This window comes from Xenopus tropicalis, chromosome 8, assembly GCF_000004195.4.
Source record: "Xenopus tropicalis strain Nigerian chromosome 8, UCB_Xtro_10.0, whole genome shotgun sequence".
NCBI classification, from domain to species: Eukaryota; Metazoa; Chordata; class Amphibia; order Anura; family Pipidae; genus Xenopus; species Xenopus tropicalis.
In genome coordinates this window covers 8,652,341-8,679,854 of record NC_030684.2, presented here as the reverse complement: position 1 = coordinate 8,679,854, position 27,514 = coordinate 8,652,341, and the positions used below count along the sequence as shown (strand labels likewise).

The 27,514-nt window shown below is 44.1% G+C and overlaps 1 protein-coding gene across 3 annotated transcripts; it reads right to left on the bottom strand.

Moving 5' to 3' along the window:
- Positions 1–4,455: 4,455 nt before the first annotated feature.
- Positions 4,456–27,461, bottom strand: slc2a8 (solute carrier family 2 member 8). Of its 3 annotated transcripts, none has more exons than XM_031891243.1 (11): positions 27,321–27,461; positions 21,335–21,418; positions 18,439–18,601; positions 12,986–13,192; positions 11,168–11,267; positions 9,598–9,809; positions 8,652–8,801; positions 8,244–8,352; positions 7,935–8,102; positions 7,712–7,857; positions 4,456–5,321 (listed from the first exon to the last, which is right to left on the bottom strand). In XM_031891243.1, exons 2-11 carry the CDS (start codon positions 21,412–21,414, stop codon positions 5,145–5,147), a joined length of 1,512 nt encoding a protein of 503 aa, XP_031747103.1. In that variant the 5' UTR covers positions 21,415–21,418; positions 27,321–27,461; the 3' UTR covers positions 4,456–5,144. The 3 variants fall into 3 exon arrangements, with proteins under 3 accessions (XP_031747103.1, XP_031747102.1, XP_031747104.1); XM_031891242.1 differs by having other exon boundaries at positions 27,337–27,460; XM_031891244.1 differs by having other exon boundaries at positions 27,341–27,460.
- Positions 27,462–27,514: the final 53 nt, after the last annotated feature.

The following is a 27,514-nucleotide window of genomic DNA, read 5'->3' as shown; positions in this document are numbered from 1 at the left end:
GAATCATTTAACCATTAAATAAACCCAATAGGGCTGTTCTGCCCCCAATAAGGGGTAATTATATCTTAGTTGGGATCAAGTACAGGTACTGTTTTATTATTACAGAGAAAAGGGAATCATTTAACCATTAAATAAACCCAATAGGACTGTTCTGCCCCCAATAAGGGGTAATTATATCTTAGTTGGGATCAAGTACAGAGAAAAGGGAAATCAGTTTTAAAATTCTGAATTATCTGATTGAAATGGAGTCTATGGGAGACGGGCTTTCTGGATAACGGGTTTCCGGATAAGGGATCCCATACCTGTATATGATAAAAGTCTCTGCACCACTGCCTTTACACACAGGAGTCGGGTCTGCCCCATTGCTCGTATGGCACCATCTATAGAGGACAGGTAGGCGGCTACAGAGGACATTTAAGCTTCTATGTCATCAAGACTTTGTGTCATTTTATTATGCAATGATGATTCCCAAACCCCACCCCCTTTCCCTTGAAACTCTACAATGCCAAAACCATTAAGGGGACAACTAGGTAACCCCCCCCCTAATGTGCACCTCCGCCAGTGTTGCAACACCTACCCGACCAACGTGGTGACGCCATCTTTGTATTGTTACATCCCCCAACGCGTCGACAGCCTGTATAATGCATGCCTGCTTTCCTTAAGCCCCGCCCCCCTTCCGTTCTGCTATTGCACTTCGACCGACTTTGACAACCTCTCGTTTACCTGTTTCAATGTGAACACTTAAACACTACTATAAGCCTTTAAAGAGAACATTTAAAGGGGTGGGGGGGGGGAAAAACGGGAATATTTTTTCAGATTTTATTTGTTATTTATTAAGTATTTAAATTGCTGAATGGACAAAAACAAACAAAAAAAACAAAAACAAAAATCGTCAAGATGCTAAGGTTTGTACTAAGCCCCTCCTTCTTTCCCCTCCCTATTGCCCTTATTTTGTTTTCCTGACGCCCTTGAATCTTAGCAGTAGTTTTGTAACCAATGATCACGTACTGTTAGACTGTTGCTCAACCTCTGTGATATATAAAAACAAAAAGAAAGAAAAAAAAAAAAATAAATCTACCACCAAGTGTCTTAACTTATATTGTAATGCCATTGTTTCTAATGCCAAGTGATAATGTACATGTTTTGTGTTTCAGATGTGGCCTGTAAAGATACTAAAAGTATTAATAACTACTAAAATATTTTAAAGTGCTGTGGGATCACTGCTGTGATGGTATAAAAAAAATAAAAAAAAGGTACTTTTGTTCTGAGATGTAATAAATATTTATGAAGTTTGAGCTTGGTCTTATGGTCTTATGTTGGCGACCCTCCGTGGGGAATGTCAGTCAGCTAAAATACAGAAATACCCCAAATGTTTGTATATATCTGTAACCTTGTTATGGGCTAAGGGGGCCCAGCCTGAAGGCCAGTTAGGGGTGGGGTGCTTATTTGTGCCCTGGGTACCCCTGGAACTATAGCGGGGTGACTGTTACCCCAATGTTTCTATATATCTGTAACCTTGTTATGGGCTAAGGGGGCCCAGCCTGAAGGCCAGTTAGGGGGGGATTTGGGGTGAGTGCTTATTTGTGCCCTGGGTACCCCTGGAACTATAGCGGGGTGACTGTTACCCCAATGTTTCTATATATCTGTAACCTTGTTATGGGCTAAGGGGGCCCAGCCTGAAGGCCAGTTAGGGGTGAGTGCTTATTTGTGCCCTGGGTAACCCTGGAACTATAGCGGGGTGACTGTTACCCCAATGTTTCTATATATCTGTAACCTTGTTATGGGCTAAGGGGGCCCAGCCTGAAGGCCAGTTAGGGGGGGATTTGGGGTGAGTGCTTATTTGTGCCCTGGGTACCCCTGGAACTATAGCAGGGTGACTGTTACCCCAATGTTTCTATATATCTGTAACCTTGTTATGGGCTAAGGGGGCCCAGCCTGAATGCCAGTTAGGGGGGATTTGGGGTGAGTGCTTTTTTGTGCCCTGGGTACCCCTGGAACTATAGCGGGGTGACTGTTACCCCAATGTTTCTATATATCTGTAACTTTGTTATGGGCTAAGGGGGCCCAGCCTGAAGGCCAGTTAGGGGGGGATTTGGGGTGAGTGCTTATTTGTACCCTGGGTACCCCTGGAACTATAGCAGGGTGACTGTTACCCCAATGTTTCTATATATCTGTAACCTTGTTATGGGCTAAGGGGGCCCAGCCTGAAGGCCAGTTAGGGGGGGATTTGGGGTGAGTGCTTATTTGTGCCCTGGGTACCCCTGGAACTATAGCGGGGTGACTGTTACCCCAATGTTTCTATATATCTGTAACCCTGTTATGGGCTAAGGGGGCCCAGCCTGAAGGCCAGTTAGGGGGGGATTTGGGGTGAGTGCTTATTTGTGCCCCGGGTACCCCTGGAACTATAGCAGGGTGACTGTTACCCCAATGAGGGTGCTCTTTTCTACTTATTCAAAGGGGAAACAATAAAGCACCCCCTACCCATATCTATAAATACAAATATACAGAGAAGGAATGTTCTTTTGTGGCTAAATTATAGGAATTACGATGCCATGGTGTATATTAGTGTAAAACTATGGATTTATTGCAGCTGAATTGCTGACCACTCTTACAGTAACACATAATCTTACCTGGTGAAGCAGCAGTTCACTGAGATGATCATAATCCAAATTCACATTTGATGCAGAAACAATTGCACAGTGTTATTACACACAAGGGTTTACCATACATAGATGTAATGCAGTTTTAGCAGCGGGAGGACCAAGGGAAACAGACAATTTCTTACATTTACAGACAATTTGCAGAATGCAATAATGCCACATCAGGGTACCAAGATGGCAAGGGCAATACCAGATATGATCTCATACTGAATAGAAGAGACCATTTTATCTGGCTTCATTCACAGTAAAGGCTTTAAAATCATCCAGGTTTAAAAATACCATTTAGGAGTGGATGCAGTCCTCCCTTGATGGGTCTTCATAGGCCCACAATATGATCCAATCTTTAGCCCAGAGTCCGGGCGATTGGATCAGCATGACTTGACCCAGAATGCAGGTGGTGTAGGCGTAGGGCCAGGTTTAGGGCCCCCTCTATCCGTATCTGTAAGCACTGACAGGTTTGTATCAGAAAATACTTCTGTATTTTACATTCAAAACAAGCATCATATGGAGTGAAGAGGTTTCACTACGGCCACCTTTAGTGCTATGGCATACAGAGTGTTGATTGGCTCTACTTGTACCAGCAATCTGAATGCCACTATTCTCCCTGGGTGGCTTTCTATTTGCCAACTTTCTTCCCCTTAGCCTCCTATATCTAAATCTAGGATAAATACTACTAGAGATAGATAGAAATATATATATATATATATATATATATATATATATATATATATATATATATATATATATATCCAAAAAAGACCAGCAACACCGAGTTATGTTCCAAAAACAATCAATTGTGTATTAAAAATGCATGAACAGCCAACGTTACGTTTCGGTCCCCATCGGGACCTTTCTCAAGCCGATGGGGACCGAAACGTAACGTTGGCTGTTCATGCGTTTTTAATACACAATTGATTGTTTTTGGAACATAACTCGGTGTTGCTGGTCTTTTTTGGATATTTAAATCATTTACCTTGCACCCGAGCTAAGAGCTGAAGCAGAGTGCCACCCTGGGTTCGCTATATATATATATATATATATCTCTATCTCTTCTGTGAGGCACTGGGGGTTACCAATGTGACGCTCCAAAGTGCTCCGTGTGGCATTGCCTTTGGAACTTGTACATATAAATCAGTCTGAAAATACATTATTCCCTGTGCAACAATGAGGCTAAAGAACTATGGAGCTAATAGTAAAGATTAAAAGGACAAGGAAAACATCTGTAGTTCTGATAATGTTATAGTCACCTGTCTCGCTTTATGGCTAATTCTAGGTCTGCACCCAGGATCAGCAGTCTCACAGGAGGAATTGCCCTTCATATCAAAGGCTCCGTTACATTTACTGTGTCGCTACTTGGAGATATGCCTATAGCTGGTATAATGAGGAGAGCAGGAGAGATAAGAACACTGAACTGAAATACTGTAAATAAAACCACTCAACTTTAAACATTTCAAATTATAAAAAGGCGAGGAGGGGAAATGATTTCACTATAAGGAATTACGCCCCCCATTTACGCTCAGCACCACAGCAAAAATAAAATTAGTCTATAGTTGCATAGATAAAATGACAGACAGGATCAACAGCCTGATCTCCACTAGCCTTTAGCTTGGTCTCCATAGCTTCCTACTGCTGGTAGCATAGTTCACACATTCTGATGGGAGGGGGAGTGAATTCTTATGAAAGGGGGGAGCAGGAGAAGGGAGAGGACAAGTCTGATACCAAAGAACATGTTTACACAAAAGAAGACAAGAAATCCTGTGTTTCTTTTGACAGAGGACTCTGCAGCTTTTCTGTGAGTGCTTATGGCTGTATTTACATTGACCTTTCTAATAAAGCTTACTTTGTTTTTACCTGTCCTTCTCCTAGGTAGGTGTCTTATTATACAAATCCAACAGTGTAACAGTCATATTAAATTGAAGAGCCATGCTTTTTTTATCCACCTTTCCATATCTGTCCATGGTGTCCGCTGCAATGTCCATACGTAGTGGCTCTAGGTTGCTAAAAGTGCTCAGGGGACACACTCATTACTTATAAGAACATATTGCCAGTAGGGAATAGACACAAATTCCATATAAATATAAAGCTGCAAAACTCTGAGACAATGGTCCTTGACTATGAAAGGCTCCTACACCCCCCAGGTTCAAATGAAACCTTATTCCCTCGCTTTAGCCAAGAACAAAGGGAACAACACAGTAGTGAAGAACAGAGAGAGAAGAAGTGTGTGATACAAAGAAATTGTGACATTGGAAGAGAGAAAAAGAAAAAAAAAAAAGTCCGGTAAGTGGGCCCTTGGTCTACAGTGGGCCCAACACCCACATTGCATGCTCAATAACCAACATGTCCATTGTAACCAAACTCAGAGTATGTGCAATAGTGCTGTCACTCCCAAAGTGAATACAGAAGCTTAATCCGACTGTGTACCTAGAACGGGGGGAGCCCCTTTGCACTCTATAGTCTGACGAAATCTCCAGAATCCCTATTGGGCTACTGTATATCAGCAAACGATCCGTATTCTTGAACGCTGCCTGAGCCCCGGAAATGAGCTTCGATCTGCTCCAACGTTTTCCCCTTGGTCTCGGGGACGCAGAATGCCGTGAAAAGTACGTTAAGGGCGCAGAAACCAGCAAAGAGACCAAAGGTCCCATAGGAGGTGAGAGAGACCTGTAATAAAGAGACAGCAGAAGATAAAGCACATTGATATATATTGTTTATCAGATTGAAACCAGTTGCTTTTAGTTATAAGCAGAGTTGGGGGGGGGCATCAGGTTTGCAAAGGAGGGCACTGTGTCCTATATATTATATATATATATATTGGTTTGTGGGGAGATTAGTCGCCCTTTGGCTACCACGGGCGACTAATCTTCCAGAAATGCCCTCCCACCGGCAATAAAGTGGATCGCCAGAGGGAAGGCATCTACGTTGCTTCATCTTCCAACGTTTCCTCCTGCAGGATACTTCGTGTTCAGAGGGCATTTCGGGGTGATTAGTCATGGGCAACTAATCTCCCACTAGGCCATCACCCTAAAGCATTTGGGTTAAAGGGGAAGTATGACTTGTCATGAAAAAGTACATTGCAAGATTGCTTAGCTCATAAAATAAGGGGGCAGCAATTCCACAGGAGGTGCCAAGTTTCCTATTCAGCCCAGTGACATAAAGGAGAAGGAAAGGCTAATAAAGAGTTAATCTCAAGCTGCAGGCATACCTTCAGTTGTCTCAATAGTGCCCTTAAGTCTCCCTATAATTCACCTGTTCAGATGATCAGAAGCCAAACAGGAAGAAAAAACGCTGAGCTGTGTAAAGAAAGTTCCCATAATGCCTCACTCCTGCACCGAGACCGGGACCAAGTGAACATGCTCAGTTAGTTAGACTATGGGGCACATTTACTAACCCACGAACGGGTCGAAATGAGTCCGATTGCGTTTTTTTCGTAATGATCGGTATTTTGCGTTTTTTTTCGGCGTCTTTACGAATTTTTCGTTACCAATACGATTTTTGCGTAAAAACGCGAGTTTTTCGTAGCCATTACGAAAGTTGCGTAAAATCGCCCAATTTTTCCGTAGCGTTAAAACTTAAAAGGTGCGAAGTTTCGCGTAAGTTTTAACGCTACGAAAAAAGCGCAACTTTTTGCACAAGTTTTAACGCTACGAAAAATCGCCAGATTTTACGCAACTTTCGTAATGGCTACGAAAAACTCGCGTTTTTACGCAAAAATCGTATTGGTAACGAAAAATTCGTAAAGACGTCGAAAAAATCGCAAAAAATACGAAAAAGTCGCAAGATGTTCGTTTTCAAGTCGGAACTTTTCCAATTCGGGTCGGATTCGTGGGTTAGTAAATCAGCCCCTATGAGTCAGCTTCCTGCTGATTGGCTCAGATCCACATTCCTAAGGGGGGTGAGTTGTTAGCATTCTTGAGGGAGGGGGGAGCAGGAGAGAGCTGCGTGTCTCTGGCACATGAATTACAGACACAAGAAATCTTTTGACAGAGAAGTCAGTGCAGCACTTCTGTGAGTGCACTGACTTTCTGATACAGCTTACTTAGTTTTTACCTTTCCTTCTCCTTTCAGTACATACAGGCCAACACTGACCACAGTAGGAACTAAAACAGACTCAGGTCCGAGTGGTCTAATACGAGTAGAATGTGGGTTTCGTTGGGGGGGTCAGCCCAAACAAATAGAAAAATAGAAACATGGTCATACACAAGTCAGTCAGTCCATTAAGCTGGCCATACACGCACTGATAATATTGTACGAAACCTAGTGCGTGTATGGCAAGTCGCCGAGGCGACCGGTATCGCAGGAAGCTGCTGATCGGTCGACTCGCCGATTGGGCAGGTTAAAAGATTTTGATTGGGCGCCATAGAATGCCCCTGAGCAAAATCTGCCTTCAGGGCTGAATCGGCAGAAGGAGGTAGAAATCCTATTGTTTCTACCTCCATATCTGACGTTTCAGCCCTGAACGTTAGTGGCGGGTTGGAAAATCGCCACGTGTGTGGCCACCTTTAGTTACCATGTAGGCTGGGCCTATATATGGCCACCTTAATTCTATGGGGCCGATTTACTTATCCACGAACGGATCGAAAGCGCCCAAATGCGTTTTTTTTTTTTCTAATGATCGGTATTTTGCAATTTTTTTCGTCGCAACTTTTTTGTAAATTGTTGCGACTTTTCGTAGCCGTTACTACTTGCGCGAATTGTCGCAACTTTTCCTAGTCGTCGCAAAAAATCGAAAGGGTTTGCCCGGCGTTTACAAGCGCTCAATACGAAAAAGTCGCGACAATTCGCGCAAGTCGTAACAGCTACGAAAAAGTCGCGACGGCAAAAAACGCAAACACTACGAAAAAGTTGCAAAATGTTCGTTTCCAATCCGATTTTTTCCCATTCGGGATTCGGATTCGTGGATTAGTAAATCAGCCCCTATGACACAGCTCCTGCCCCTGCTGTCTTAACAGGGGACAAATCCTGTATAGTTATGGGTTTTGGAGAGCGTCACCGTCCCTTTAAGCTATATACCCAAAAGCCACGGGAGCTCTGAAGATTCTAATCAAACTCACCATAAGTTCGTGAAACTCTTTCGTTACTAGAAAAGCGCAGCCCCAGTTGGTGACGACGCACACACCGCTGGCCACGCCCCGTGCCCGCAGAGGGAAGATTTCCGACATGATCAGCCAAGGAATGGGACCCCAGCCAATGGCAAAGCCTGTAAGAGGTTGAAGGGATAAGTAGAGATTACGGCAAAATAACCATACATAAAACGGACAAGGAAGGCTCACTTACCTGCTATAAACAGTCCCATGCTAGCCAGAGCTAACCATGCTAGGTGATCCACTGGGCTAATGGGGGTGCCGGTGGCTAATGACTGCAGCCCCGAGGAGTTGTTTACAACAGTCGTTGTGAGTTTAAAATAGATGGCAAACACCCCGGCACTGATAGCCATGATGATCCCTGGGGGAAGCAAATGGCACATATTTGCATTGGATCCTCCCATAAGCCATATATCTCTCAATGGCAACTGTTTAATTTCAATTGCAATAATGTTTAATAAAATTATATGCAGGATGGTTGCATTTAAAACAATAATATTACCAGAAATAAAGAGCAAGACTTTTCTCCCCGCTTTATCCACTATCATGGCTGCTACTGCTGTAAAAGCCACTTGGACGAGCCCTACGATGACAGACGCCAGGCTGCTATTCTGGAAAGAAATCGGACAAAAATGAGATGAAGGCCTAGATACTGCATTTATTTACAACAAATACATGGGCCAGCAGACTGAGTTGGCAGCATAATGGTCCATATATTGGGCTTTATCTACAGAATCAGACAGGGCAGGTTAAGAAAAATCCCATTGGACAAGGACTGCATCAGCACCTCTCCAAATCCAGGGTCCAAACCATCAGCTTTTGCTCATTAGTGGCCAAATAGCCCAAAGGGCCACTAGCCTAGTGCCATCACCAAACAACCATCTTGGTGTGTATGCCCGGCTCAGCCTACCTTAAAATTGGCTTCTTCAAAGATGGTGTCTGCATAGAACATGATCGCGTTGATCCCAGTGAACTGCTGAAAGAACATCATGAAAATCCCGATCAGAAAAGGCTTGTAGATGGCGGGACTCCGCAGTTCCGAAAACGCCAAGCTGGTCTCCTGATTGGACAAACAGAAACAAGTCACGTATAGTTTATAGGACTCCCGGAAGGCAAAACAGATCAGCTGGGTTACAAGAATGCAGAGGAACAATATCTATTTCATTCACCCAGCTTGGTATTATTTCCACTTTCACATTGTATAGACATTTAGAAATACAGGTTCAAGGGCAAGTCTCCCTAAGCCACAGTCCAAAAATGGCAGTAAGAACTCTGTAATCAAAGTAGTGGGTTTTAAACCCAACCGTTCAGGAAACAACTACCAAAGAATTACAAGAGCGCCCTCTACTGTCCCTTAGTATAGAAAGGGGCTTTTATATTAATTTTTCCAATAGGTGTCCTAGCTTTAAGGCTGATTATTTTGTTTGGCCTCCATAATAAATTGGTCATATATCAGTATAATCTTAAAGAGGTGGTTCACCTTTAGGTTAACATTTAGTGTTATAGAATGGCCTATTCTAAGCAACCTTTATTTTTTTATACTTTTGGAAGTACAGGTATTTGCCTTCTTCTTCTGACTCTTTCCAGCTTTCAAATGGGGGCAGCTCTGCGAGGCTACAATTTTGTTGTCATTGTTGCTTTTTATTACTTATCTTTCAATGTATGGCATCCCTTATTCATATTCCAGTTTCTCTTTCAAATCACTGCCTCGTTGCTAGGTTAAATTAAACCCTAGCAACCAGATAGCTTCCAAAATTCGCAAAAAGCGAAATAATTCAAAAACCGCAAATAAAAACCAATGAAGACTTTCATACCAAATGTTTATTTAAAGGTAAACTTAGGAAAGGAGCAAGTACCTGGTCATCCCCACTGGACTCAATCTGCCTGTATTCCCACTCATGGTCTGCATTGGGGCCCCGCAGGAATTTTAAGGCAGCCATTGCTTCCGAGGTCTTGTCCTGCTGGATGAGGTATCTGGGGGTCTCTGGCATGAAGCACATGAGTATTACCATGAAAACAGGCGGGATGCAGCAGAGCACAGCAAGCCAGCGCCAGTCCAGCAACATCCCTGCAAACAGAGTAAGCAGAAACCTTTATATAAAATTGCACAGATACCACGTTAAACTATTACAGTGTAAAAAGAGGGTGTAAACCGGCTCAAAGTGCCCTTCTGAGCATCATTATGAATTTGCAGCTGCTCCTTATGTTACTGATGCTGGAGGTGGCATCAGACACTTTTCTGCTCAGTTTTACCACTTCTGTCATAATAAGCGATAGAACTGAGCAGAAAACGTACGGAGATGCCACCTGAATCAGTAACTTGAGCTTACAGCATTCTGTAGAAATATCTCCAATTTAAGCTCTAACCGGTAATTATACAGGTATGGGACCTGTTATCCAGAATGCTCGGGACCTGGGGTATTCCGGATAAGGGATCTTTCTGTAATTTGGATCTCCATAACTTAAGTCTGCTAAAAATCATTTAAATATTGAATAAACCCAATAGGACTGTTCTGCCCCCAATAAGGGGTAATTATATCTTAGTTGGGATCAAGTACAGGTACTGTTTTATTATTACAGAGAAAAGGGAATCATTTAACCATTAAATAAACCCAATAGGGCTGTTCTGCCCCCAATAAGGGGTAATTATATCTTAGTTGGGATCAAGTACAGGTACTGTTTTATTATTACAGAGAAAAGGGAATTATTTAACCATTAAATAAACCCAATAGGGCTGTTCTGCCCCCAATAAGGGGTAATTATATCTTAGTTGGGATCAAGTACAGGTACTGTTTTATTATTACAGAGAAAAGGGAATCATTTAACCATGAAATAAACCCAATAGGGCTGTTCTGCCCCCAATAAGGGGTAATTATATCTTAGTCGGGATCAAGTACAGGTACTGTTTTATTATTACAGAGAAAAGGGAATCATTTAACCATTAAATAAACCCAATAGGGCTGTTCTGCCCCCAATAAGGGGTAATTATATCTTAGTTGGGATCAAGTACAGGTACTGTTTTATTATTACAGAGAAAAGGGAATCATTTAACCATTAAATAAACCCAATAGGGCTGTTCTGCCCCCAATAAGGGGTAATTATATCTTAGTTGGGATCAAGTACAGGTACTGTTTTATTATTACAGAGAAAAGGGAATCATTTAACCATTAAATAAACCCAATAGGGCTGTTCTGCCCCCAATAAGGGGTAATTATATCTTAGTTGGGATCAAGTACATGTACTGTTTTATTATTACAGAGAAAAATTACAATTATTTGATTATAATGGATACTTTGGGAGATGGGCTTTCTGTAATTCGGAACTTTCTGGATAATGGGTTTCCGGATAAGGGATCCCATACCTGTACCAGTAATTATACTAGGCTTCCCAGACAGTTGCCCCACTCCTGCTGTATAACGTAATTACCTGCAATGTATGAACCGACTATGCCTGTAACAACCATCAGCTGAACACAGGACCCAAGGGTGCCTCGAACTCGGGAATGGGATGTTTCTGAAATGTAGACCTATGAACAAACAAAAGTCATGTTAATGTATCAACTCAAGAAAGCAGAGGTGGATGATTGTGATAGGCTGACAGGGACATTATGAACATGAAAAGGGCAAGGGCAACAAACTCCAGCTAAAAAGGCTGGACTTACCCTTTATTACAACTGGATGCAATGTAACTCAATAGATTTCAGGCTGTTCCTTATATAAGTCTGCCCCCTGCTGGACCTTATTTAGTAAATGCCCATGAGTTTAACTATTTTCCTACTGGAGGATGTTTTGTAGCTTGAGCCTGAAGCACCCATAGGGCAAGGGATATCAATATACCTTTCTAGTAACTAAACGGCTTTAGGAATAAATTATTTCCCTCTGTTTTTTACCCACAACAAGTAGAATAGGGACATAGCTATATTAATTACCACTTATAACTTAGGAACCATTAGTTGGACCCTGTTAAATGATTCTCTTTTCTCTGTAATAATAAAACAGTACCTGTACTTGATCCCAACTAAGATATAATTACCCCTTATTGGGGCAGAACAGCCCTATTGGGTTTATTTAATGGTTAAATGATTCCCTTTTCTCTGTTATAATAAAACAGTACCTGTACTTGATCCCAACTAAGATATAATTACCCCTTATTGGGGCAGAACAGCCCTATTGGGTTTATTTAATGGTTAAATGATCCCCTTTTCTCTGTAATAATAAAACAGTACCTGTACTTGATCCCAACTAAGATATAATTACCCCTTATTGGGGCAGAACAGCTCTATTGGGTTTATTTAATGGTTAAATGATTCCCTTTTCTCTGTAATAATAAAACAGTACCTGTACTTGATCCCAACTAAGATATAATTACCCCTTATTGGGGGCAGAACAGCCCTATTGGGTTTATTAAATGGTTAAATGATTCCCTTTTCTCTGTAATAATAAAACAGTACATGTACTTGATCCCAACTAAGATATAATTACCCCTTATTGGGGCAGAACAGCCCTATTGGGTTTATTTAATGGTTAAATGATTCCCTTTTCTCTGTAATAATAAAACAGTACCTGTACTTGATCCCAACTAAGATATAATTACCCCTTATTGGGGGCAGAACAGCCCTATTGGGTTTATTTAATGGTTAAATGATTCCCTTTTCTCTGTAATAATAAAACAGTACCTGTACTTGATCCCAACTAAGATATAATTACCCCTTATTGGGGGCAGAACAGCCCTATTGGGTTTATTTCATGGTTAAATGATTCCCTTTTCTCTGTAATAATAAAACCTTGTAATTGATCCCAACTAAGATATAAATAATCCTTTTTGGATGCAAAACAATCATATTGGGTTTAATTAATGGTTTATTGATTTTTTTAGTAGACTTAAGGTATGGAGATCCAAATTATGGAAAGACCCCTTATCATTCTGGATAACGGGTCCTATACCTGTACATTAAATGGTAAGTCTACTTAGTTTAACCTTGGCCTTGCCCCTACCAGCATTAATAGCCCTGATTCCTGTTACTTCCTGCCCCAGCTTAGGAAAAGGGTGGGGCTTGATCCAAACAGACAGGATAGTAGGGATCTCATATTGTAATTATATGGACCAAGAGACCAATAGCAAAAACTGCAGTGGTTGATATGGAAGACAAGGACCCGGTGGTGTGTAGAAAGGCAAGTAATTCACCACCCATAGCTTAATGCCTAGGGCTGGGTCAGATTTAACGAATAAAAAAAATCCACTTACGGGAACAACCAATGAAGTGACTCCGCTTGCCAGCCCAGTCATCAGGCGACCCAAAAGCAGCATCCAAACGTTCTGCGCAGAGACGATGAGCGTAAATCCCAGAACGAACGGCAGGGCGCAGAGCATCAGGCTGAGCTTCCTCCCGATCCTATCCACGATCCAGCCGCCGAATATCCCTCCGGCCGCTGCGCCGATTGTAACAATAGACTGCGGGGAACAGGAGGAGTGCTGTGAATTTGCAGTTGGTCTTAATTTTTTAGTTATTTCACTTTTGGTTTGGCAGCTTTCCAGTTTGGCGTTTCAGCAGCTATCTGGTTGCTAGGGCCCAAATTACCTTAGTGACCAGGGAGCGGTTTTAATGAGAGGATGCTAAATGAATAGGAGAGGTTAATAAAAGTAACAATAAAAATAATACTGTACACTCATCGAGCAATAGTTTGGTTTTTTTTTGGCTGCTGGGGGTCAGTGACCCCCATTTGAAAGCTGCAAAGTGTTGGAAAAAAAAGGCAAATAGATTAAAAACTAAACTAAATAATGAAGACCAATTGAAAAGTTGCTTAGAATAGGCAATTCTATAACATAGTAAAAGTTAAGGGGGGGAGGTTGCCCTTCAAGTAACTATAGGGCCGATTCACTAAAGTGCGTTTTAACGCGCGCTATTTATAGCGTGCGTTAAAAATGTTATCGCGGCTAAATTTTCGCGTCTTAACGCACGATTCACTATAAGCATACTTGCGCTAATTTACGTGCGATACTGCATGCGTTATTTACCTCGCGAAGACTATTTTCGTGCGGTATTTGACGGTACACGCGCTAAATAACGCACGCGTATAGTCGCCACATATAAATGGTAGCATATAAATGGTAGCATATAAATGGTGTATATAAATGGTAGCATATAAATGGTAGCATATAAATGGTAGCATATAAATGGTAGCATATAAATGGTAGCATATAAATGGTAGCATATAAATGGTAGCATATAAATGGTAGCATATAAATAGTAGCATATAAATGATAGCATATAAATAGTAGCATATAAATGGTAGCATATAAATAGTAGCATATAAATAGTAGCATATAAATAGTAGATGCTTATAAATAGTAGCCGCTAGTGATGAGCGAATGTGTTCTGGTTATCTTTAGTAATAAATTTGCAAATCTTTCGAAAGATCCACGAAACGGCAAAAATGTTGTGCGGCCAAAAAAATTGTTGCCCGCGACTATAATTCCTTGACGCCTGTGTCAATTTTTGGACGTGCGGTGAATTTTCGCGTGGCAAATTTTTTCATGCGTTTTGCCATTGGCATATTGTTTTGCGAAACACATGAAAAAATTTGCCGCACATCCAAAAATTTGCTGCGAATCCATGCCTGGCGAAACATTTCATCACTTGTAGCCGCATATAAATAGTCGTGCGAATAAACGCACGCCATGTTAGCCATACACGCCAATACTTGCGGAAAATTACTGTATTAAAAATGACCATTTCGCTGCAAACTGGCGGCTGCGTCACTCTAGGGGAAACACAGACTGTCGGCTGGGCGATATACCGTTTAATACCGAATACCGGTGTTTTTTTTTTTTAAAAACTATATTCATTTTTCAGATACCGCAATACCGGGGCGTCAGGGTACTCACCCGTGCTGTCCGGTCTTGCGGCCTCCTTGCGTGCGCGCGTCCCGTTGTCCGCGGGACGTTGCGCACACGCGTCCAGGTGCGCGTGTGTCAAAGCGCACATCCGCGACTCGCTGACGGCGCCGGTTCTGCGCATGCGTGGGGGGTATTTAAAGCTATCAAAAGCCTCCTCCTGTGCTATGTTGTCTGCGGCCTTGCCTGGGAAACTAAGGGGCAAATTTACTAAGCCACGAACGGGCCGAATGCGTCCGATTGCGTTTTTTTCGTAATGATCGGTATTTTGCGATTTTTTTTTTAAAAATGTTGCGACTTTTTCGGTACTAATACGATTTGTGCGAAAAAACGCGAGTTTTTCGTAGCCCTTCCGAAAGTTGAGCAAAATCTGCCGATTTTTCGTAGCGTTAAAACTTGCGCAAAAAGTTTGCGCTTTTTTCGTAGCGTTAAAACTTGCGTGAAACGTCGCACCTTTTAAGTTTTAACGCTACGAAAAAGGCGAAACTTTTCGCGCAAGTTTTAACGCTACGAAAAAATCGGGCGATTTTGCGCAACTTTCGGAATGGCTACGAAAAACTCGCGTTTTTTCGCGCAAATCGTATCGGTAACGGAAAAGTCGCGACAATTTCCGAAAAGTCGTAAAGACGCCGAAAAAAATCGCAAAAAATACGAAAAAGTCGCAAAATGTTCGTTTTCAAGTCTGAATTTTTCCAATTCGGTTCAGATTCGTGTCTTAGTAAATGTGCCCCTAAGCCTGATTTACCTTACGACTTTCTGTTGCCGATCCTTCGCTTCGCTTGCAATACTGCAGTAATTATTCTCTAATTTATTAGGAAATGGGGGTTAACACCTAATCATGCATGGAAAAAAAAAATACCGTCAAATACCGTGACACCGATATAATTTTGAAAAATACCGTGATATAAATTTTTGGCCATACCGCCCAGCTCTAGTGTTAATTTTCACATAGCCTAATGCGATATTTAGTGCGCCTTAAGGTCCCCATACACGGGCCGACTATAGCTGCCGATATCAGTCCCTTGGACCGAATCGGCAGCTAATCGGCCCGTGTATGGGGAGAGCAGAGCGGCCTGGCTGACCGATATCTGGCCTGAAATTGGCCAGATCTCGATCGGCCAGGTTAGAAAATCCGGTCGGATCGGGGACCGCATCGGCTCGTTGATGCGGTCCCCGATCCGACTGCCCCATTGCCGCCCACATAATCCGATCGTTTGGCCCCAGGGCCATACGATCGGATTATTTTTTTTTTTACCTAAATGCTCCCCGATATTGCCCACCCGTAGGTGGGGATATCGGGGGAAGATCCGCTCGCTTGGCGACATCGCCAAGCGAGCGGATCTGCTCGTGTATGGCCACCTTAAGGGGCACATTTACTAACCCACGAACGGGCCGAATGCGTCCGATTGCGTTTTTTTCGTAATGATCGGTAATTTTGTGAGTTTTTTGGCGTCTTTACGATTTTTGCGTAAAAACGCGAGTTTTTCGGCGTCTTTACGATTTTTGCGTAAAAACGCAAGTTTTTCGTAGCCATTACGAAAGTTGCGCAAAGTCGCGATTTTTTCGTAGCGTTAAAACTTGCGCGAAACGTCGCGCCTTTTAAGTTTTAACGCTACGAAAAAGGCGCGACTTTGCGCGCAAGTGTTAACGCTACGAAAAAATCGCGACTTTGCGCAACTTTCGTAATGGCTACGAAAAACTCACGTTTTTACGCAAAAATCGTACAGAAGACCGAAAAACTCGCGTTTTTACGCAAAAATCGTAAAGACGCCGAAAAAAATCGCAAAAAAATTACGAAAAAATCGCAAAATGTTCGTTTCCAATCGGAATTTTTCCAATTCGGATTCGAAATCGTGTCTTAGTAAATCAGCCCCTAAGTGTTTGTGAATCATGTGTTAGTATTCTTTTCCGTGCGCTAATTAACGCATGCGCTAAAACTACCGCATGCGGTCGCGTGAAAATTAACACATGCGATATGGCGACTTAACGCATGTGATAATACTGTAGTGAATGGCACGCTAATTAGCGCATCTATTTAAACACAAAAAAACATGCAATAAAATTGATCGCAGGCCCGGGCCTAGGGCGGCAGAACCCCCCCCCCCCCCGCCCCGCCCCGCCGCACAAAAATCATCTAAAAATTTGTGTTCCCATACGGAGCAATGGGGACTTCTCCCCACTGCTCCGTATGCAAGTTTGGCCTATGGCGCATGCACACTTGCAAACCCCGCCCCCTCCCGCTATTCGCACATGCGCACTTGCAACCCCCGTTCGAGCATGCGCGCAACCCCCCCCTGTTCACACATGCGCACCCGGGGGGGGGGGTGTGCGACAGGGGGCGGCAAATTTGTAAATCCGGCCCTGCCCTTATGTAGCTTATAGAATGCCCTGTCGGGGACACTGTAAGTCGGCAGTGAGATTAAACATACAGAAGCAGCAAGTTATATGTGTATATATGTGATGAGTTATGTGTATCCCAAACCACAGAGAAACCTTTCCTCCCCAAGATCTGCTGTCCTAATCTCAATGTCAGCTGTTATCTTGCCCCTTCCCCTGCTATTTTGCACAATCAGCAAATGACTGAAGCATATTCACTTCCTGTTTCCCTTTAAATCAAAACCTTACTGCATGACTTTGCAGCCACTACCACAATATACCATCTTGCTTGAAGGGGAACTCCAGTTTCCGAACCAAAATTTGTTAAAAAGCCCCACACAGCACAGAAACCCCCTAATATCCCTAACACTGGAATCTGTTCCTTCAAAAAGAATGAATAAATCCCATTTTATATGCTGAAATCCAGCTGCAAAACTGTTCTTCTCTTTCTGCATCATTTGAAATCCTGGCAGGGGAGGAGGGACTAAAACACTGATGTTACAATTTGTAACAACTTCCCCACAGCTTACAGACAGCCTGCAGGAACTACATAACCCACAATGCATTGCACTGGGATGTTCCTTTCCTTATTGACATCACGTGTGCAGCAGGGAATTGTGGGATTGGGAGGAGGCAGGCTGAAGGCAGGCTGAGGACAGGCGACTACTGTTACATTTTATTTGAGTCTCAAAGTAGTCAGCCAGATCAGGGAGCTGTTCCAAAGAAAAAAAGGCTAAATCACTAGGGGGTGCCAAATGTTAGGCACCCCCCACTGATTGTAATTGCTTACCTTAAACCCCCACCCGTCCCTGTTAGGAGAAAACTGCACCGGCCCCGGGTAGATGGAGACAAGTGATCCTCTTCCTTTTATCTCACTTTGCAGTGATTCCAGGGCCCATGCATGCTCAGTTGGGCAAAAGACTGAAGAAGGAAGAGGAACCCTCACTCGCATACACCCAAGTCTTTACTAACAGCACTGGCCCCTAATTACAATCACTGGGGGTGGCTAACATTTTGGCAACCCCCCCAGTGATGGTAAATTTTACTCCTCCCATAAAAATCATAAAAAGGCTGCATATTTTTTTAATTGATTTATTTGGCCCCAGGACCAAAATTCCCCCCATATTGCCCACCCGTAGGTGGGGATACCGGGAGAAGATCCACTCGCTTGGCGACCTCACCAAGCGAGCGGATCTTACCGTGTATGGGGACATTAAAGGTCCTCTATGTTTAAGGCCAAACGACCGAATTAGCCTAAATTCCCCCAATATCCCCACCCGTAGGATATTGGTTCGGGATTCGGCCTTTTGTCGGGGCGAATCCATGCTCTTGGCTGAACCGAATCCTTAAAATCATGTCATAAACACAGAAGTTGATAAGTAACAATACAGCCGTGCATCTTGCTGCACCGAATCCAAGAGACTTACCCCAAACCATGATGCAGCATCTTTGTCTAATGCCAAACGAGGGTCGTCTACGTTGGTTAGCTCTGCAATGGCTGGGGAGCTGTACCCCAGGGCAAACCCGAAGCTCAAAGGTCCCAGTACGGCAGCGAATGTTGCTAAATACAGGTTCTTGTTCTGGACATTGCTGCGCAACACAGAAAGCAAAGGCTTAAACAAACAACCATTATATATATATATATATATATGCTTACCAGAGATATGTTACATTTATACCTTATCAGTCTCTGCCTCAGTGGAGCTTACAATCTAAGGTCCCTATTATATTCCCACCAGTCCCTGCCCCAGTGAGCTTACAATCTAAGGTCCCTATCCCATTCCCATCAGCCCCTGCCCCAGTGAGCTTACAATCTAAGGTCCCTATTATATTCCCACCAGACCCTGCCCCAGTGAGCTTACAATCTAAGGTCCCTATCCCATTCCCATCAGCCACTGCCCCAGTGAGCTTACAATCTAAGGTCCCTATCACATTCCCATCAGTCCCTGCCCCAGTGAGCTTACAATCTAAGGTCCCTATCCCATTCCCATCAGCCCCTGCCCCAGTGAGCCTACAGTCTAAGGTCCCTATCACATTCCCATCAGTCCCTGCCCCAGTGAGCTTACAATCTAAGGTCCCTATCCCATTCCCATCAGCCCCTGCCCCAGTGGAGCTTACAATCTAAGGTCCCTATCCCATTCCCATCAGCCCCTGCCCCAGTGAGCTTACAATCTAAGGTCCCTATTATATTCCCACCAGACCCTGCCCCAGTGAGCTTACAATCTAAGGTCCCTATCACATTCCCATCAGTCCCTGCCCCAGTGAGCTTACAATCTAAGGTCCCTATCCCATTCCCATCAGTCCCTGCCCCAGCGGAGCTTACAATCTAAGGTCCCTATCCCATTCCCATCAGCCCCTGCCCCAGTGAGCTTACAATCTAAGGTCCCTATCCCATTCCTATCAGCCCCTGCCCCAGTGGAGCTTACAATCTAAGGTCCCTATCCCATTCCCATCAGCCCCTGCCCCAGTGAGCTTACAATCTAAGGTCCCTATTATATTCCCACCAGACCCTGCCCCAGTGAGCTTACAATCTAAGGTCCCTATCACATTCCCATCAGTCCCTGCCCCAGTGAGCTTACAATCTAAGGTCCCTATCCCATTCCCATCAGCCCCTGCCCCAGTGCGCTTACAATCTAAGGTCCCTATTATATTCCCACCAGACCCTGCCCCAGTGAGCTTACAATCTAAGGTCCCTATCCCATTCCCATCAGCCCCTGCCCCAGTGAGCTTACAATCTAAGGTCCCTATTATATTCCCACCAGACCCTGCCCCAGTGAGCTTACAATCTAAGGTCCCTATCCCATTCCCATCAGCCCCTGCCCCAGTGAGCTTACAATCTAAGGTCCCTATTATATTCCCACCAGACCCTGCCCCAGTGAGCTTACAATCTAAGGTCCCTATCCCATTCCCATCAGCCCCTGCCCCAGTGGAGCTTACAATCTAAGGTCCCTATCCCATTCCCATCAGCCCCTGCCCCAGTGAGCTTACAATCTAAGGTCCCTATTATATTCCCATCAGCCCCTGCCCCAGTGGAGCTTACAATCTAAGGTCCCTATCCCATTCCCATCAGCCCCTGCCCCAGTGAGCTTACAATCTAAGGTCCCTATTATATTCCCACCAGACCCTGCCCCAGTGAGCTTACAATCTAAGGTCCCTATCCCATTCCCATCAGTCCCTGCCCCAGTGAGCTTACAATCTAAGGTCCCTATCCCATTCCCATCAGTCCCTGCCCCAGCGGAGCTTACAATCTAAGGTCCCTATCCCATTCCCATCAGCCCCTGCCCCAGTGAGCTTACAATCTAAGGTCCCTATCACATTCCCATCAGTCCCTGCCCCAGTGGAGCTTACAATCTAAGGTCCCTATCACATTCCCATCAGCCCCTGCCCCAGTGAGCTTACAATCTAAGGTCCCTATCCCATTCCCATCAGTCCCTGCCCCAGTGGAGCTTACAATCTAAGGTCCCTATCACATTCCCATCAGCCCCTGCCCCAGTGAGCTTACAATCTAAGGACCCTATCCCATTCCCATCAGTCCCTGCCCCAGTGAGTTTACAATCTAAGGTCCCTATCACATTCCCATCAGTCCCTGCGCCAGTGAGCTTACAATCTAAGGTCCCTATCCCATTCCCATCAGTCCCTGCCCCAGTGGAGCTTACAATCTAAGGTCCCTATCCCATTCCCATCAGCCCCTGCCCCAGTGAGCTTACAATCTAAGGTCCCTATCCCATTCCCATCAGCCCCTGCCCCAGTGGAGCTTACAATCTAAGGTCCCTATCACATTCCCATCAGACCCTGCCCCAGTGAGCTTAAAATCTAAGGTCCCTATCACATTCCCATCAGTCCCTGCCCCAGTGGAGCTTACAATCTAAGGTCCCTATCACATTCCCATCAGTCCCTGCCCCAGTGGAGCTTACAATCTAAGGTCCCTATCACATTCCCATCAGTCCCTGCCCCAGTGAGCTTACAATCTAAGGTCCCTATCCCATTCGCATCAGTTCCTGCACCAGTGGAGCTTACAATCTAAGGTCCCTATCACATTCCCATCAGTCCCTGCCCCAGTGAGCTTACAATCTAAGGTCCCTATCCCATTCCCATCAGTCCCTGTCCCAGTGGAGCTTACAATCTAAGGTCCCTATCCCATTCCCATCAGTCCCTGCCCCAGTGGAGCTTACAATCTAAGGTTCCTTTCTCTCTCCCACACACTATGGGCAGTTTTATCAGGACACAATTAACTTGCTGGTATGTTTTTGGGAGTGTGGGAGGAAACCCACGATGAATACCATAAAGATAAGAATACAATATGAATTAAAACACAACACTTACTTCAAATATCTGTTAAGGATATTCTCGTTCCCTTGATGTGTAGGAGAATCTAGCAAAGGCTGAAGATCTTCTGAATTCATCTTCCTGAAAATGTAAAAATAAAAAATCATTTCTGCGAAGCTGTAGAATCGCGAAAGAGAAAAGAAAGAATAACCCCTCAGTGACTGCTAATATCCTTATCATTTACAGTAGGGGGTACATTATCCCTTATAATACATGAGTGATACTCAGAGTTCCCTGTATAACTCAGCCTGCAGCCTTGTGCCTTTATATGGGGGGCACAGAACCCCTCAGTGACTGCTAATATCCTTATCATTTACAGTAGGGGGTACAGTATCCCTTATAATACATGAGTGATACTCAGAGTTCCCTGTATAACTCAGCCTGCAGCCTTGTGCCTTTATATGGGGGGCACAGAACCCCTCAGTGACTGCTAATATCCTTATCATTTACAGTAGGGGGTACATTATCCCTTATAATACATGAGTGATACTCAGAGTTCCCTGTATAACTCAGCCTGCAGCCTTGTGCCTTAATATGGGCACAGAACCCCTCAGTGACTGCTAATATCCTTATCATTTACAGTAGGGGGTACATTATCCCTTATAATACATGAGTGATACTCAGAGTTCCCTGTATAACTCAGCCTGCAGCCTTGTGCCTTTATATGGGCACAGAACCCCTCAGTGACTGCTAATATCCTTATCATTTACAGTAGGGGGTACATTATCCCTTATAATACATGAGTGATACTCAGAGTTCCCTGTATAACTCAGCCTGCAGCCTTGTGCCTTTATATGGGCACAGAACCCCTCAGTGACTGCTAATATCCTTATCATTTACAGTAGGGGGTACATTATCCCTTATAATACATGAGTGATACTCAGAGTTCCCTGTATAACTCAGCCTGCAGCCTTGTGCCTTTATATGGGCACAGAACCCCCCAGTGACTGCTAATATCCTTATCATTTACAGTAGGGGGTACATTATCCCTTATAATACATGAGTGATACTCAGAGTTCCCTGTATAACTCAGCCTGCAGCCTTGTGCCTTTATATGGGCACAGAACCCCTCAGTGACTGCTAATATCCTTATCATTTACAGTAGGGGGTACATTATCCCTTATAATACATGAGTGATACTCAGAGTTCCCTGTATAACTCAGCCTGCAGCCTTGTGCCTTTATATGGGCACAGAACCCCTCAGAGACTGCTAATATCCTTATCATTTACAGTAGGGGGATAACAGGATTAGCTCAGTTAATCCACCCTAAAGCGTTTGATACATAACTCCCGTCATTTCATAGTAACATAGTAACATAGTAAGTTGGGTTGAAAAAAGACATACGTCCATCAAGTTCAACCATAATGCCTATACCTAACCTGCCTAACTACAAGTTGATCCAGAGGAAGGCAAAAAACCCCATCTGAAGCCTCTCTAATTTGCCTCAGAGGGGAAAAAATTCCTTCCTGACTCCAAGATGGCAATCGGACCAGTCCCTGTATCAACTTGTACTAAGAGCTATCTCCCATAACCGTGTATTCCCTCACTTGCTAAGAATCCATCCAGCCCCTTCTTAAAGCTATATAATGTATCAGCCAGTACGACTGATTCGGGGAGGGAATTCCACAACTTCACAGCTCTCACTGTAAAAAATCCTTTCCGAATATTTAAATGGAACCTCCCTTCTTCTAAACGGAGTGGGTGCCCTCGTGTCCGTTGGAAAGGACCTACTGGTAAATAAAACATTAGAGAGGTTATTATATGATCCCCTTATATATTTATACATAGTTATCATGTCACCTCTTAAGCGCCTCTTCCCCAGTGTAAACAGACCCAACTTGGCCAGGCTTTCTTCATAACCGAGACTTTCCATACCCTTTACCAGCTTAGTTGCCCTTCTCTGGACCCTCTCTAGCTCAATAATGTCCCGTTTGAGCACTGGAGACCAAAACTGAACAGCATATTCTAGATGGGGCCTTACCAGTGCTCTGTAAAGGGGAAGAATAACCCCCTCCTCCCGTGAATCTATACCCCTTTTAATACAGCTCAGAACCTTGTTTGCCCTTGCAGCTGCTGCCTGGCATTGCTTGCTACAGCCAAGTTTATTATCTACAAGGACTCCAAGCTCCTTCTCCATTATGGATTTGCCTAGTGCAGTCCCATTAAGGTTATACGGGGCTTGCATATTTTTACATCCCAGGTGCATGACCTTACATTTATCCACATTAAATCTCATCTGCCACTTAGCTGCCCAGATTGCCAGTTGGTCAAGATCCTGCTGCAGGGATGTCACATCCTGGATAGAATTGACTGGTCTGCAGAGTTTTGTGTCATCTGCAAACACTGATACATTACTCATAATACCCTCCCCTAAGTCATTTATGAACAAATTAAACAAAAGTGGACCCAGTACAGAACCCTGAGGGACCCCACTGAGAACCTTACTCCAAGTAGAGAATGTGCCATTAACAACCACCCTCTGTACCCGATCCTGTAGCCAGTTTTCTATCCATGTGCAAACGACTTCACTAAGACCAATATACCTTAGCTTAGAAAGCAGTCGTTTGTGGGGAACGGTATCAAATGCTTTGGCAAAATCCAAATAGATGATATCTACTGCATCCCCACTGTCCAGCTTCTTACTTACCTCATCATAAAAAGCAATTAAATTGGTCTGACATGACCTGTCCTTCATAAAGCCATGCTGATTACTGCTCATAATGGCATTCTCCACTACATAATTTTGAATGTGATCCCTTAACAAGCCTTCAAATAACTTGCCCACCACGGATGTCAAACTTACAGGCCTATAATTGCCAGGCTGAGATCTTATTCCCTTTTTAAATATGGGAGTGACATTCGCCTTCTTCCAATCACTAGGTACCATACCTGATGAAAGAGAGTCTGAGAATATCAGAAACAAGGGCCACTGCAATTCTGCCCCTAGCTCTCTCAGTACCCGAGGGTGTATTCCATCTGGCCCAGGTGCCTTGTTTACATTTATCGTGTGTAACCCTTTAAGCACCATATCCTGTGCCAACCACTGTGTAGTTGGAGCTGAGGCAACAGTGAAGCTATTGGGTGAGACTTGGCCCACTGGCTCCTCTACTGTATACACAGAAGAAAAGAACTGGTTAAGCACATCTGCCTTTTCTGTATCCGCTGTAACCATATTGTTATTATAACTCAATGGGGCCACACCCTCAACCTGCATCTTTTTACTATTAATATACTTAAAAAACTTTTTGGGGTTAGTCTTGGCCTCGGCCGCGATGCGCTCCTCATTTTCTATCTTTGCCTTCCGGATTGCTGTTTTACAACACTTGTTATAGTGTTTATATTCATTAAACGCAGCTACTGTCCCCTCTGACTTATATTTCTTAAAAGCTTTCCTTTTTTTCCCTATTAACTTCTTTACCTCAGAGTTAAGCCACATGGGGTGATTCTTAACACTTCTACTTTTTCTTATTAATGGAATGAATTGAGAACAGTAATGATTTAATATCATTTTAAATGACAACCATTTCTGCTCTGTATTTTTATCAGAAAACATAATGCCCCAATCTATGCCCTGAAGCGCTGCCCTTAAGGAGCTAAAATTTGCCTTCCTAAAATTCAGTGTCTTTGTTGCCCCCGTGTAAATTTGTTTCCTGCACCAAACATCAAATGAAATAACATTATGGTCACTATTACCCAGGGGTTCAACCACTTGCACATTTGCTATACGTTCTGGGTCATTAGAGATCACTAGATCTAGTATAGCATTGTTCCTGGTTGGCTCCTCAACAACCTGTGACATAAAGTTGTCATGCAGCAAGTTTATAAACTTGTTCCCATTTACTGTCCTGGCAGTACTATTGCCCCAGTCAATATCAGGGTAATTAAAATCCCCCATTATTATCACTTGCCCCAAACTAGCAGCCTTTTCTATTTGCAACAGGAGCTGGGCCTCCTCCTCTTCGCTTACATTAGGGGGTCTATAGCATACCCCTACAATTAGCTTGGTAGATTCTTTACTATCTGTGAGAAGCTCAACCCATAAGGATTCAGCTCCCTCTGTTACCCCCATCACTTCCTCCTTAATATTTGCTTTTAAGTCGTGCTTAATGAACAGACACACTCCTCCTCCTTTTCTATTGCCCCTGTCCCTCCGAAACAATGTATACCCCCCAATATTAACAGCCCAGTCATGAGACTCATTCAACCAAGTTTCAGCAACACCAATCACATCATATTTCCGCTCCAACGCCAGTACCTCCAGCTCTCCCATTTTACCAGTCAGACTCCTTGCATTGGTAAACATACATTTAATACTGGTTCCGGCGTGAGAATGACGTGTAAACAACTTATGGGCCTCCCTGCCATTATCAGTATCCCGAAGCAAGTCTCCTCCCCCAATTTTCCTTACTATGCCCACTACCTCATCTATCCTGTCTACCACAGAATTTCCCGCTGCACCCTCCCCCCCCACTCCTAGTTTAAAATCTCCTCCAACCCTCTAGCCATCTTTTCCCCCAAAGCAGCTGCCCCATCATCATTGAGGTGCAGCCCATCCCTGGCAAAGAGCCTGTAGCCGATTGAGAAATCAGCCCAGTTCTGGAGAAACCCAAAGCCCTCCTCCCTGCACCAATCTCTCAGCCACGCATTAATCTCCCTGAGCTCCCGCTGCCTTCTTAATGTTGCTCGTGGCACAGGTAATATCTCTGAGAAAATTACCTTGGAAGTCCTCGCCCTCAACTTCGCACCTAGCTTTTTAAAATCGTTCTTGAGGACTTCCCCCCCTCCTCTAACTTTGTCATTGGTACCTATGTGTACCAAGACCGCCGGGTCTTCCCCAGCCCCTCCCAACAATCTGTCCACTCGTTCCACCACATGCCGAACCCTAGCACCAGGCAAGCAACACACAGTTCGGCATGTAGGGTCTTTGCGACAAATTACCCTATCCACCTTTCTAATAATTGAATCCCCTACAACTATAACCTGCCTTCCCTTCCTAGCACTACTCCCCCCACCTGTATTAGAGGTGCCGGCTCCCAGGGTGCTCTGAGAGTCAGCCTGCTCCATACACGCCAGCTCAGAGCTGCCTTCCCCAGCATCTTCACCTAACGCAGCAAATCTGTTGGTTTGTACAAGCTTTGAACCAGCCCCCCTACCCTTGTGTCCCCTACTGCCCCTCTTAACTGTTACAAATTTGTCTCCCTCATTAACCTCCACTGTCCCTTCTCCCCCCCCCACTACACCGGCCCCTGCCAGTGGTTGCTCAGTGAGCCTCCTGTTCTCCCCCATGTTTGCAGCTGCCCTCAGTGCTGCCAGTTCCCCCCTTAGATTCTGCACCTCAGATTCCAAGAGGAAAACCCACCTGCATCTCTCACAAGTAAATGCTGCATGGAACTGCTGCTCCAGGACCACATACATGCGACAAGATGCACACTGAGTAACACCAGCAATCATACTGCAACTCATATTGCAACTGGGTACTTACAGTCTCCCGAGTGCAATCCCTTGTATAGTGCCTTTTAAGTTTCCAACGCCTTTTTTGTTTTAAACGCCTGCTATACACTTAAATTTACATGCAACACTTTAGATTACATGCAAAACTCGCTAGCAGCTCCCAAACTCGCTGTGCAGTCAGAAACTTATTGAGGTTCAAACCAAACAGCCAAATGTCTGTTGAGAATTTACCAGATTTACTCCACCCCCTTAATTAGTATGCTCAATCAGCCAGGTAGCACTTACAAGTCACACAGCAGTTAGTTAATTGCACTTACTTTCTCCTTTCAACCAGCACTCCCAGCATGCACAGTAAACCCCAAACGCCTTTTTTGTTTTAAACGCCTGCTATACACTTAAATTTACATGCAACACTTTAGATTACATGCAAAACTCGCTAGCAGCTCCCAAACTCGCTGTGCAGTCAGAAACTTATTGAGGTTCAAAAACCACACAAAACCTCTGTATAACCGAGGGGTAAGTGAGCCATACCGTGTATAACAATTACCTACAGTCCGGGGAGGAACAAGGAAAGCGCTGCGCCGAGTCGCCAGATTGAAAAAAAAGTTCTATTTTCCCAGCTGGGAACCTCGGTCACATGACTCCATCAGCTGACACGCATGACTTTCCAATCGCCTTGCGCTTTCAGTGGAACGCAAGACGTCACCACCAAGGAATACGAGTCG